The 12,487-nt window shown below is 35.5% G+C and overlaps 1 protein-coding gene across 10 annotated transcripts in view; it reads left to right on the forward strand.

Moving 5' to 3' along the window:
- KTN1 (kinectin 1) overlaps nucleotides 1-12,487 on the forward strand; it is a 102,746-nt gene that overhangs the window by 20,844 nt on the left and 69,415 nt on the right. For 9 of the 10 annotated variants that reach the window (XM_058566984.1, XM_058566981.1, XM_058566989.1 and 6 more), the window contains one exon: nucleotides 11,528-12,079. In XM_058566984.1, the coding sequence (XP_058422967.1) occupies nucleotides 11,557-12,079 (523 nt within the window). In that variant the 5' untranslated portion in view covers nucleotides 11,528-11,556. Of the gene's footprint in view, nucleotides 1-9,084; nucleotides 9,302-11,527; nucleotides 12,080-12,487 lie in introns of all 10 variants that reach the window. The other variant, XM_058566983.1, reaches the window with a different exon arrangement.

Here is a 12,487-nt window from a genome sequence, read left to right on the forward strand (position 1 = left end):
GTCGGTGCGCGCCGGGATCCGAACCGGGGAACCCGGCCCAGCGCAGCAGAGCGCGCGCACTTAACCGCCTGCGCCACCGGGCCGGCCCCTCTTTACTTCTTTCTAATCTCTATGGTCTTTTATGTGAGTGTTTTATTCTTTTTCCAGGTGTCAGATTTCTTTTATCCTTCTAATAGCTGAAAAAATATTTTTTATAGTCTCTCACTATCTGGAATTCTTGGGCATATAATCCCTGTTTGTATCTAATTGCTTTTTAAAAATCTCAGTTTTATGTACCTGTCTCATTTCCACTTCCCCAACTTGCAGCCCAGAGCCTTCTGTCTTAGCCTTAAATGGCTGTTAACACTTTCAGTTCCTATTTGATATTTCCCCTGCCCCAGGATTTCCCTTAATTTCCAGAAAACTTGCCCATTTTATTTATTTATTTTTTTGTGAGGAAGATCAGCCCTGAGCTAACATCTGATGCCAGTCCTCCTTTTTTTTTTTTTTTTGCTGAGGAAGGCTGCCCCTGGGCTAACATCCGTGCCCATATTCCTCTGCTTTATATGGGACGCCACCATAGCATGGCTTGACAAGTGGTGTGTCAGTGTGTGCCCAGGATCCGAACCTGCCAACCCCGGGCCATGGAAGTGGAGCGCATGCACTTAACCACTACGCCACTGGGGCGGCCCCAAAACTTGCCCATTTTAAAGCAAAACAAGTTTTGTTATATTCAGTTGGAAGAGTTTTCACTCATATTGCTAAAAATGAATTCCTCAAATTAGTTTTTAAGTCATGATTTAATTTATAACTTAAAAATTTAATAAATTTAAATTATAAAAGGAATATTGTGCATGGTGGGAAAACATAGACATTCTGAAGGATATAAAGTGAAAAGTTATCAGAAAGGTCCTCAGAAGTCACCATAGAGTTAATGGTTTATACTGTGTCCTTCCAGGAGTTTTAAAGCATGTAAAAGCATGACTCTGTCACATAAAACAGAATTTTCTCTCTATACTGTTCTGCAACTTGCTTTTTATGTGTGTTTGGTTCATTTGCAATAGTTTTTGAATGTCTTCCTATATTCCATGTGGAGCGCTACTGCAAGCTTATTTAGTTATTTCCCTAATGCTGGACATATGTTCTTTGTAGTTTCATAAAGTTACATTGCTAACAGTGAACATGCTTGAGTATATCTTTGTATTTGTGTGACAATATCTGTAAAATAAACTATTTTTCTCTGAAGAGTATGCAGTATTTTTGTACTTTAAGATTTTTCCAAATTTCTGTCTAAGGAGATTTCACTAGTTATAATCAAACTAACACTGTGTGAGAATACTGGTTTTCATACTCCTTGGCCGATGCCTGATTTTTTTTAGACAGTTTTATTGAGATATAATGACATAGAATAAACTGCACATGTTTAAAGTATACAGTATGATAAATTTTGACATGTGTACACCCGTGAAACTATCACTGCAATCAAGATAGTGAACATATGTATCACCTCCAAAATTTCCTCATGCGCATTTGTATTCTGTCATTCCCACATCTTTCAGCCCTGTGAACCTAAGTGGAAAAGAGGTAGCATATTGTTTTAATTTGCATTTCTTTAATGTGACTGAGGTTGTGTTTAAAAAAAATATGTTTATTGGATATCTTTTTCTTCTGGGAACCTTTAAGCATGTCCTTTAACCATTTTTCTCTTGGGTTCATCTTTTTCCCACATTTTAAGTGATATTTGCAAGTTAAGGCAAGCAGACCTTTGTTATTTTTTTTAGTTTGTTACTTATTTTTTGCCATAAAATCTTTATAATGTTTTCTAGTCAGATTTCCTAGTCTTTTCCTTTATGGCTCTGGGTTTTACATGAGACATAGAAAAGCCTTTTATGAAAGAGGATTATTTTTAAAATGCAAAGCAATGCATTGTGTCTTCTAGTTCTGGTTTAATTTTTTTTTTTTTTTTTTTTTTGCTGAGGAAGATTTGCCCTGAGCTAACATCTGTTGCCAATCTTCCTTCCTCTTTTTTTTTGCCTGAGGAAGACTACCCCTGAGCTAACATCTGTGCCAGTCTTCCTCCATTTTATATGTGGGACACCGCCGCAGCATGGCTGGTGAGTGGAGTAGGTCTGTGCCCGGGATCTGAACCCGTGAAACCAGGCTGCTGAAGTGGAGTGTGCGGAACTTCAACCACTTGGCCACCGGGCCAGGCCCCTTGGTTTAATTTTTTAACCTTTAAAACCCTGATCCATATGTAATTCAAGTAGGGGCTTAACTTCCTGCCAAAATGGCTGTCGTTTGTGCCAGTGCTACTTATTAAATAATCTATATTTTTTACTTATTAATTTGAAATGGCTTGTTGATTATATACTAAATTTTTCGTATGTATTCAGGGCCACTTCTATTGTGTTTATTTGACTGTTCTTGGGCAAGTTTTGAAAATTCTTGTTTCATAAGTGAAGCTTAAGCTTCTTCAATAGTTCTCTAGAGTCTTTTTGGATAGTATTTGACTTTCTTTTCTTGTTATTTACATTTCATGTTGAGTTTGTGAAATGATGTTTTAAAGTATTAAGTCTTTTCTGGAAATAGGCAAGAATAAATGTAACGTTTTATCATTTTAGTACTTTCATTGTTGAGTGACCTAAGGTGATGCACCTATAGGTTATTTTATTAGTATATTATGTTTAACATCCTAGCCAAACTTTCCTAAAGGAGGACAGATTCTAAGTAGCTTTTCTGTTTGCTAGTAAATTTAGTTGATACTAGACATCAGTTATTAAGACTACCTTATGGTAATAGGATTGGACAGATTTGGTGAGGTTAGGGCAGATAGAGGGCCACAGGGAGAAGTTACAAGGAGATAACATTTTTGGATCAAAACTAGGAAGAATGTTCTAACATTTTTCTAAAGATATGAAAGGGGCTTATGGGAAGTGCTCATCCTTGGTTTTCAAGCATAGGCTCACTGACCATTGAGCTGGGTCCAGTCTCTGGGTGGCTGGTTGGTTTAGATGGCTCTTTCCAACTCAGAAATTTTGTGAAAAAGGAAAGTTAGGTCAAGATTGTAGATTTTAGGAGGAGAACGTCTTCTGTATATGGTATAGCTGTTTTACAGTTACGTTATTGGTATGAATTTTGTGTTCTAATGTTAATCTTTGAACAGTTTTGATAATTTATGTTCTTTGGAAAAGATTTTCTGTATTGATTTTAAATACTGAGGATTTAAAATGTGTTAAGTTTTTGGTATTAAAGCTTTTAATTTGTTTAATTAAATTATCATGTTAGATTTCTTTACGGAATAAACTTTTAACCAGATTATCTCCTGTGGGGGTGTTTTTAAATGAGCAATGTCTTTTCCTAAGAAAGTAAGCTAGTTTGGGCTTGATGCGTAAGCAAAAGTCTGAAAGATATTGGTGTAACTTTCAGCAGCTACCAGCTATGTAGATCCTTTTTAATTTCTTGGAGAAGCTGTTCAAACTGATTTATCTATTCTTATATTAAAGGAAAAAAGTAAGTTTGGGTACAAAAATAGAAGTTTCATGTGTTGTGATATGATACCTAATGGAGAAATTAAATTTTATTACTCATCTCTGGCATTAGTTGGATTTGTTTCAGATTGGGGTAGCGGTACTTGAGAATGGGTATTGCTGAAAGAACTTAAGGGGGTGTGTTAGTAAGATGTGAGTCATAAAAATAACTATGTATTGCAGCTTAAAAGGAGATATTGCCCCACAGCTTTGAGATTTCAGTGTAGTCTGTGAAGTTAATTTTAGAAAAGCTATTGTAAATGGAGTTCCCATGTCAGGCGACTCACATCTAGTTTGATTTACTAGATTATCTTGTCTTTTGGTTACTTTGGATCCTCTTTCCTTTGTTTTAAAAGATAATTTTATAATTATATTGTGGACTCTGGGGCCGTTATACTTTTGGTGTAATGACTGACTACACAATGGAAATTTAAATAAGTTTTTATATTTTATAGCCGTTTTGGGAAATGATTAGTGCTTTGTCTGTTTTTCTCATTGGTGTCTTTTTCTTACTGATTTGGAGAATCAAGTTTTTAAAAATTCTTATTTGCAGATGTAATACACTTGTAAACTTTTAAACATATACAACTGTATAAAATAAGATGAGTCTATTTATTTTCTTGTTTTTTCAAGTACTTTATATGTTTTCTTATGTTTAAAACTTTAATCTAGATGTCTTTATTTGATTTGAATGATCCAGCCTTCCCTCTACTGATTTGAAATAATTTACGATAAACTAAATTTTTTAATCTATTTGGATCTGTTTTAGATTTTGAGTTCTGTTATTGTCTATTCTTTTATCTTTATCACACTGCAGTATATTGCTGCCTCTCTGTAATTTTTGAGATTGTCTTCTATCTCGTAGAGTTCTGTGAATGTGCACATAGAGAATAAGTGCTTTAGGATTTAGGAGAATGAGAACTAGCTCTAGGCATGGTACTTGAACTGGAAGAGTAGGACCACATTGAGGCTCAGGTTAGGTTTTTATGCTCTAGTTTATAGATACTAACCTCAGCTAGATCATAAATTCATTTAAAGTCAGCAAATCTATTTGTACAGCACTGCTAAGCATCCTGTATTCTCCATTCAAATATTTAAATTTAATTGGAGAATCAAAATGAACACAATTTATAAAGAATAAAAAATTAAGAATATAATAATTATAATGTGTTTTGTAGCACCTCCAACACCACCTTTTTCACCCTTACTCTGAACTAATAACATTGTTTCCCATTTCATTAAGAAAATAGCATTAGGAAGAGAGTTTTCACAATGTCTACACCATGTCTACCTCTCTGCCTGGGCCTGTCTTCCTTATGTTTCTGTAGATGTTTGTGCTTCCACCTAAGGCCAGTCTCTGTACTTGTACACCAAGTTCTGTTCCCTCTTGCCATTTGAAAACATTGCCCTTCACTCTGCTGCATCATCAGTCTTTCCCTTTCTACTGGATCATCTTTGTCAGCATATTACCGTGCTGTAATTTCTCCTATCTTTAAAAACCAAACTGTCAACCTCGTATTCCCCTCCAGCTTCCATTTCATTTCCCTCATCCCTTCACAGGAAATCTTCTCCAAAGAGTTGTCCACACGTGCTGGAGTTCTTCTCACTTTTGAATTCATTTCAATCAGGTTGTGATCACCACCACTCTACTGCTTTGGTCAAAAAAAATTTAGTGCTTTATTATATTGCAAAAATTTATTTTTGCTTGGGATATATCTGGAATATAACATGCATACTTTATTTGATGGTTAGCAACAACACAATGCCTAATCTTAATTTTAGCAAAAAGAGTTCAGAAAATATTATAGATACTTCTGTTGTGGAATGGAAATCTGATTAAATGATACTTGTCCACCAGTAATAGACTTTTTGTCACTTTAGAATACTTCCCATAAATAAACTATTTTTCTTAAAAAGGTTACCTTGTACATTTGAAAAACAACATAGATGTGAATTTAAAGGGAGGGAAACATGGTAGAATAGTGGCATGTTTGGAATGCACACTATTTAGATTCAGTGTGATCAGGTTACAGATAGACTTTTTTACTTGTGAACACTACTTTTACAAAGAACCTATAATAGGAGCTTTCAGCTTAGTCTTTACAGCTACTTGTAGTAATAGTTTAACTGTATTGTACATTAAATGAAGCTCTCGTAGGCTGCTCTGAGAGCCTGTATATCTTTTAAAGGTCTGTTTGTTTAATTGTCCAGACATTATTGCTTTATACAGGAACTTTTATGAAATTAAGTGTTCCTGGGTTGAAAACTACCTTTCCCTCAAGTGGTTGTTCTATACAAATGTGCCTGCTTACTTGTTTGGTGTATGTCAGTGGAAAAAAGCTGACTTTGAATTGAGATTTTAGTCTTGAATTTTTGTTATATTTTTCCTAATGGTTCTTTTGAGTTACCCCAATTGACATAATTTTATCAGGTGAAGAACAGAAGAATTTATAAAATGAGTTTTTTTGGTGTCATTTGTTTAAATAATCTTTTAGTTTGAAGAAAATGATGGCAGAAGCAAGAGTAACTGAAACACCATGGTAGTTAGAAAATAGAATTCAAAATTTTTACTTTTACTTGAAATTCAATAGTATACTGATCAGATTGCTTCAGTTTTCCCTCCCTGTAATATATAAGCAATTCTTTTATATTTATGGAAACTTTTAAAAGTGTAATATTGTACATTTGGGGTGGTTACTTAAATTTTTGTTTTAATGTAGAAGAATTTTATAAAGTCGAATAATTAGCTATACATTAAATGTATTTATAATTTCACTCTCTAAAAAATGTAATGATTCTCATTTTCCTGTAGTCTCAGACTATGTATGTATATAATTGTGCTGAACATAAATAATTTTTAGCTTTTTGTTATGTAATGTATTTTGCTACATTACACTTTTTTTTTTTTAAAGATACCTTTATTGCTCTTATCACAGGACATTCCAAGGTTCTTAGGAGATCTATGCCAGGAACAGAGTTGAAGACCAAATATATATTTTTTATAAATCACAATATCACACCGTGGATGTGTTTAAATCTTTTTTTTTTTTTTGTGAGGAAGATTAGCCCTGAGCTAACATCCATGCCAATCCTCCTCTTTTTGCTGAGGAAGACCGGCCCTGAGCTAACATCTATTGCCAATCCTCCTCCTTTTTTTCCCTTTTTCTCCCCAAAGCCCCAGTAGATAGTTGTATGTCATAGTTGCACATCCTTCTACTTGCTGTATGTGGGACGCCACCTCAGCATGGCCGGACAAGCGGTGTGTCAGTGCGTGCCCGGGATTGAACCCTGGCCGCCAGTAGCGGAGCATGCACACTTAACCGCTAAGCCACGGCGCCGGCCCCACGCTTTTTTTTTTTTTTTTTTTTTTTGGTGAGGAAGATTAGCCCTGAGCTAACATACGTTGCCAATCCTCTTTTTGCTGAGGAAGACTGGCCCTGGGCTAACATCAGTGCCCAGTCTTCCTCTACTTTGTATATGGGATGCCGCCACAGCATGGCTTGATGAGCAGTACGTAGGTCCGCACCTGGGATCTGAACCTGGGAACCCTGGGCTGCTGAAGTGGATTGCGCGAACTTAACCGCTATGCCACCAGGCTGGCCCACTTTTAATTATTTTAAATGATGTGATGTTTAAATGTACGATGTTTCTGTAAATGTTCCACACTTATATAATTTCATTGCTTTACTGTTATAAATAGTGGGTTTATTGTTATGTATATAGTTTTATCCTTTTTGATTAAGCAATTCGATTGAAATTGTAAGAATTGCTCTTGATTTTATTTTTATATCATTTAAAATTTTAGGTTTCACATTATTTGTTATATTAATATAAACAGGTTGTTGAGCCTTCTGAGAAGTGTACAAAATTTAACTCAGTGATATAGTTCAATTTTTGTAAGAACAAATGTAAGTTATAGGAAGACAAGTAAATAGAATCTTAAAACTATTAACATAATACATACTCAGATGAAACATAGAACTTAATATTGTTTTTCCGTTCTGTTAACGTTTTTTCCTTTAATTTTGAGTTCTTTAGGGGTAGGGCAGGGATGAAAACTCATCTCTTATTCTAGAGCAGGATTTTTAACCTGAGATCCATCCATACCCTTCAGGGAGTCCAGAAACCTGAAATTATGTGTATGCCTTAGTGAGTGTGTACACTTTATTGTTTGTTTTGAGGGTTGGTATCTTTCATCAGTTTCTTGAAGGATTTATGTCTGAGTAAAAGATAAAAGCCACTGGTATAGAATGTAGGTTGAGAATAGTTTGGGCTTGATTTCTTATGATCCCATGGGTATCTTACTCCTGGTTCCCTTGACAGAGAAATCTGTACCACCACTGGCTGTTAATTACATTCATAGTGGAATCTATTAAGGTCAAGGTGTGATTAGGTTAAAAGGTCATTACAGAGGGAATGTGATAATATGGGAGAGATCATTAACCTTGGTTTTGCTAACTGTCATCTCAATACCTGAGCCTTTACTTGTCTCCATGTTTTATCAACTCAGCGAACATACATTGAATTGCAGCCTGTGGACTTAGAAAATTTTCATGACCTGATTGCTATCACCTTGAGCTAAATTGACTTTGTCTCCTTCCCCTTCCTTTTATTTTTCCCCTGCCCTCCCCGCCTTTTTTAAATATTTCTGCCTGTCTTTGCCCTTCCCCCTGTTTTCTTCCCTGGATTTCATTTCTAGTCCCCTTTTGCTGCCTTTTTTCCCTCCTTATATTACTGTTACACTCATGGGTATAATGTGAAACTGGTATATTAATTCATATTGTAGTACTTATTCATTTTGCCATTTTTTAAAATAAGCAAGGAATTGAACATTTTATGAATTTCTCTTAAACTAACAAAAGTTTAAAACTAAAATAGTAAGGCAAGTGAGACTGTACCCATAATTTTGGTACAACTTCTTAATTTGTACCTTCATCTTAATAACCTGTTATACATAAAATGCTTTGATCATACAAGTAAAATTATGATTTTGACTATTTAGCAGTATTGAATTTAACAAAAAGTCTTAGTACTTAGAGTTGTAGTAGCAATATTTTATTTTATTTATTTATTTATTTTTTTTGTGAGGGAAATCAGCCCTGAGCTAACATCCGTGCTAATCCTCCTCTTTTTACTGAGGAAGACCGGTTCTGAGCTAACATCTATTGCCAATCCTCCTCCTTTTTTACTTCCCCAAAACCCCAGTAGATAGCTGTATGTCGTAGTTGCACATCCTTCTAGTTGCTGTATGTGGGACACGGCCTCAGCATGGCTGGAGAAGCAGTGCGTCGGTGCGTGCCTGGGATCCGAACCCGGGCCGCCAGTAGTGGAGCACGCGCGCTTAACCGCTAAGCCACCGGGCTGGCCTGCAATATTTTATTGAGTTGATATTTGCTAAGTTAACCCATTCTGATGTTGGATATTTTCTGTCTCTTTCAGTTTTTCGTATTCTATGTAATGTTGCTCTGAAAATCTTTATATATGCTTTTCCTTGCAAATTTCTTGGGATAAAGAATCAGGATTATTGGGTTAAAGGAGTGCAAACATTTTCTTTCTTTTTTTTTTTTTTGTGAGGAAGACCAGCCCTGAGCTAACATCCGATACCTATCCTCCTCTTTTTTTGCTGAGGAAGACCGGTCCTGGGCTAACATCCGTGCCTATCTTCCTCCACTTTATATGGGACGCCGCCACAGCATGGCTTGCCAGGCAGTGCGTCAGTGCGCGCCTGGGATCTGAACCGGCGAACCCCGGGCTGCCGCACCGGAGCGTGCCCACTTAACCGCTTGTGTCACCAGGCGTGCCCCCCAAACATTTTCTTGACTTTAAATTTGTCTTGGTCTTCTGGTTAGGCTCCTCCAGATGCAGAAAGAGAGCTCAAATGAAGGGGAATTGAATTGTGAGAAGGGGATCTCATGAAAATCCAAAGATGGGAACCATGATTTCTCCAGGCTTATATGGGACCTGGAAAAGGGAGCTAGAAAATCATCATGACCCTGGAGGACCGAGGCTGCATATGGCTGCAGCTTGCTGTTCGTCAAGCCCTCTCTAACTTTGACTTGACGTTTTTTCAGTGTCTGTGGCTGCTACGAAGTGCCTTAGCCTCTTTTCTTCCCTAAAGCAAAAATCTGAAGAGTTCTAACTCATTGTTTTGTCCTTTTTTTTCTCTCAACTTCCGAGCTGAACAGGCTGTGTAGCCTATGGATGTTAATGTTAAAACAAACAAAAAACAAAAGTAAAACTTGGTCTCTGCTGTTTAAAAGCATTCCTGGTTGACCAGTAACGCATAGGCACAGTAAAATATGTCTAATTAATTAAAAACCTGGATAGTTCATGAATTATCAAGGAAGTATAAAGTTTCTTTTAGTATTTTGTTAGCATCTTTTCCCCTTCAACTTGTTAAAATCTTGTCTTAGTAAGTCCAAGGTTGTGTTAATACCATTTAAAAAACTGCTTATAGAAGTGGGAAATGTTATCAAGTACTGTTTCAGTCACAAAGGTTAATAGTGTGCATGATAAACAACTTTGTTCACAGGTCCCATTTCTCGCTATTTTCAGACTTAGGTTATTGCTGGTATAACTTGAATAAAGTATAAGCCACATTTTAAAGTGATATATAAATTAGTCAAAATACAAAGTTAAGTTTAATAAGCTTAAGTTTATTATGTTATCAATATAAGATTCCTAAGTCTGTCTATCTTGGCAGTTAACACAGACAGCTGTGACTAGCTTTATTTTGTTTTGGAAAATTCATGAGTCCTATTAAAATTGTTCTGGTGAAGTCTTATATTCAATAAACTCAGATTTATCCAACTTTAAAGCAGAAGTTTTCTAAGTTCTAGAATAATTCTTAGAATAATGATTCCTCTGTTTAGGGGGAATTTGGTTTCTTTAATCATTACCTGGTTTTAAGACTTCAGACCGATAATTTAAAAACTTGTAAAATTCTCAGATTTATTTGTATATTAAAGTGCAAAAGTTGACTTAACTTTGTTTAGCTTTATCTTAAGCAAGTCCTGGGGGTTGATTTCATCTGCATTACACACTTTGCTTTTTTCCACAACGAATTTGAGATGAGTTATAAGAATACAAGCCACTTTTATGTGGCTTATACGTGTTTATAGGAATATTGATATCTCGAATCTAAACATCAGAATCATTCTTACTTTGAGGTTTAATTTTAGCTGAGACTACCCTTCAGATGAGGGATATAATGCCTATATTCAAGGCAAATCGGGTAGTCAAATCACACCCTTAGTTTCTGTAGTTATTGGGTTAATCTAAGAGTAAGGCTGATATGCTATTGATGAGGCAAAGCCTCTTTTAGCATTTGGAAAGCATGGTGATGGCCAGCTTTGTTATTGCAATATAACTTGTTTGCAGTAAGGGCTGCCTTGAAAAAAATCAAGAAAAGCATCTAATTTGTAATTTATTTTAATGCCAAATGATACATCCTAACATTTTGGTTTCGACTTTATTTTCATATCCTTGATGTATCCCACCAAATCATGAGGCTGTCAGTCACTGGAATAAAGGTGCTAGAAATTTGTGAAGGGGCTTAAATCTTTAAATGAGGGAATGAACCACCTCTATTTTCTTTGCCATTAATGAATATCCAGTGTGTTGGTAATAGTTAATGCCTCTTTATTTCCACATATAGTAGTATTCATCAACATTGTACAGTAGAAGGAAAAAAGTAAGTGTCAAAAGTGGATATTTGAGGAAAAAAGTAATGGATGTCTTAAGTTTTTTTCCTCCTATCTTTTCACATGATTTAAAAATAGTAGGATGTGTTACACCTCTTCTGTGTAACACATGTAGTAACTTTTCTAGTTACTACATATTCTTCTTTTCTACTATATTTGAATTGTAAATGGCAAAGTAATCAGGTATATGATTTAAACAACTAACTTCCTTAGATTTGTAGATCAGGTTAGATCTGAAACACCACTTGAAAGAGCAGAGGTTTTGTGTGTTTAATTTTTATAAGACTGACTCAGGTTTTTTTTTTCTTTCACATTTAGGTTTAAAGGTCACATTAACAAAAAGCACCATGGAGTTTTATGAGTCAACATATTTTATTGTCCTTATTCCTTCAGTAGTTATTACAGTAATTTTCCTCTTCTTCTGGCTTTTCATGAAAGAAACATTATATGATGAAGTTCTTGCAAAACAGAAAAGAGAACAAAAGCTTATTCCTACCAAAACAGATAAAAAGAAAGCAGAAAAGAAAAAGAATAAAAAGAAGGAAATCCAGAATGGGAATCTCCATGAATCCGATTCTGAGAGTGTACCCCGGGACTTTAAATTATCTGATGCCTTGGCTGTAGAAGATGAGCAAGTTGTACCTGTTCCACTGAATGTGGTAGAAACTTCAAGTAGTGTTAGAGAAAGAAAGAAAAAGGAAAAGAAACACAAGCCTATACTAGAAGAGCAGGTCGCCAAAGAAAGTGATGTGTCGAAGATTCCAGGCAAAAACGTAGAGCCTGTCCCAGTTACTAAACAGCCCAGCCCACCCTCTGAAGCAGCTGCCTCAAAGAAGAAATCAGGGCAGAAGAAGTCTAAGAATGGAAGCGGTATTATAATCTGTTCAGCTTTATCATATGATTGTGTTTGTTTTAAAAACTTTAGAGCTTGAAATTCAGATAGGTGTGCATACAAAATGTTAAATACTGAGTCTGAGATCATTATCATTTTCACTGTGTGTTTGCTTTCATTAACTATAGTTGCTGATAGGGGTAATTAGTATTGAACACAAAACAGCATTTAAAACTAAGCTTTATGTAACAGGTATGGAAAAAACCTTTAATAGAAATGTATAAAACCCAACTATTTGACTAAAACCACTAAGCAGTTAGAAACTTTTACACTTATTTCAACCAGTACTTTCTAATCAGTGTGGTAGGAGTCAAAGATGAAAAGATATATCAGATATCGTTTTTCACCCTTGATTGATTCATTTTGGGAACAGTTACCATCTGTGT

Source organism: Diceros bicornis, chromosome 24, assembly GCF_020826845.1.
Source record: "Diceros bicornis minor isolate mBicDic1 chromosome 24, mDicBic1.mat.cur, whole genome shotgun sequence".
In the NCBI taxonomy this organism is placed as follows: domain Eukaryota; kingdom Metazoa; phylum Chordata; class Mammalia; order Perissodactyla; family Rhinocerotidae; genus Diceros; species Diceros bicornis.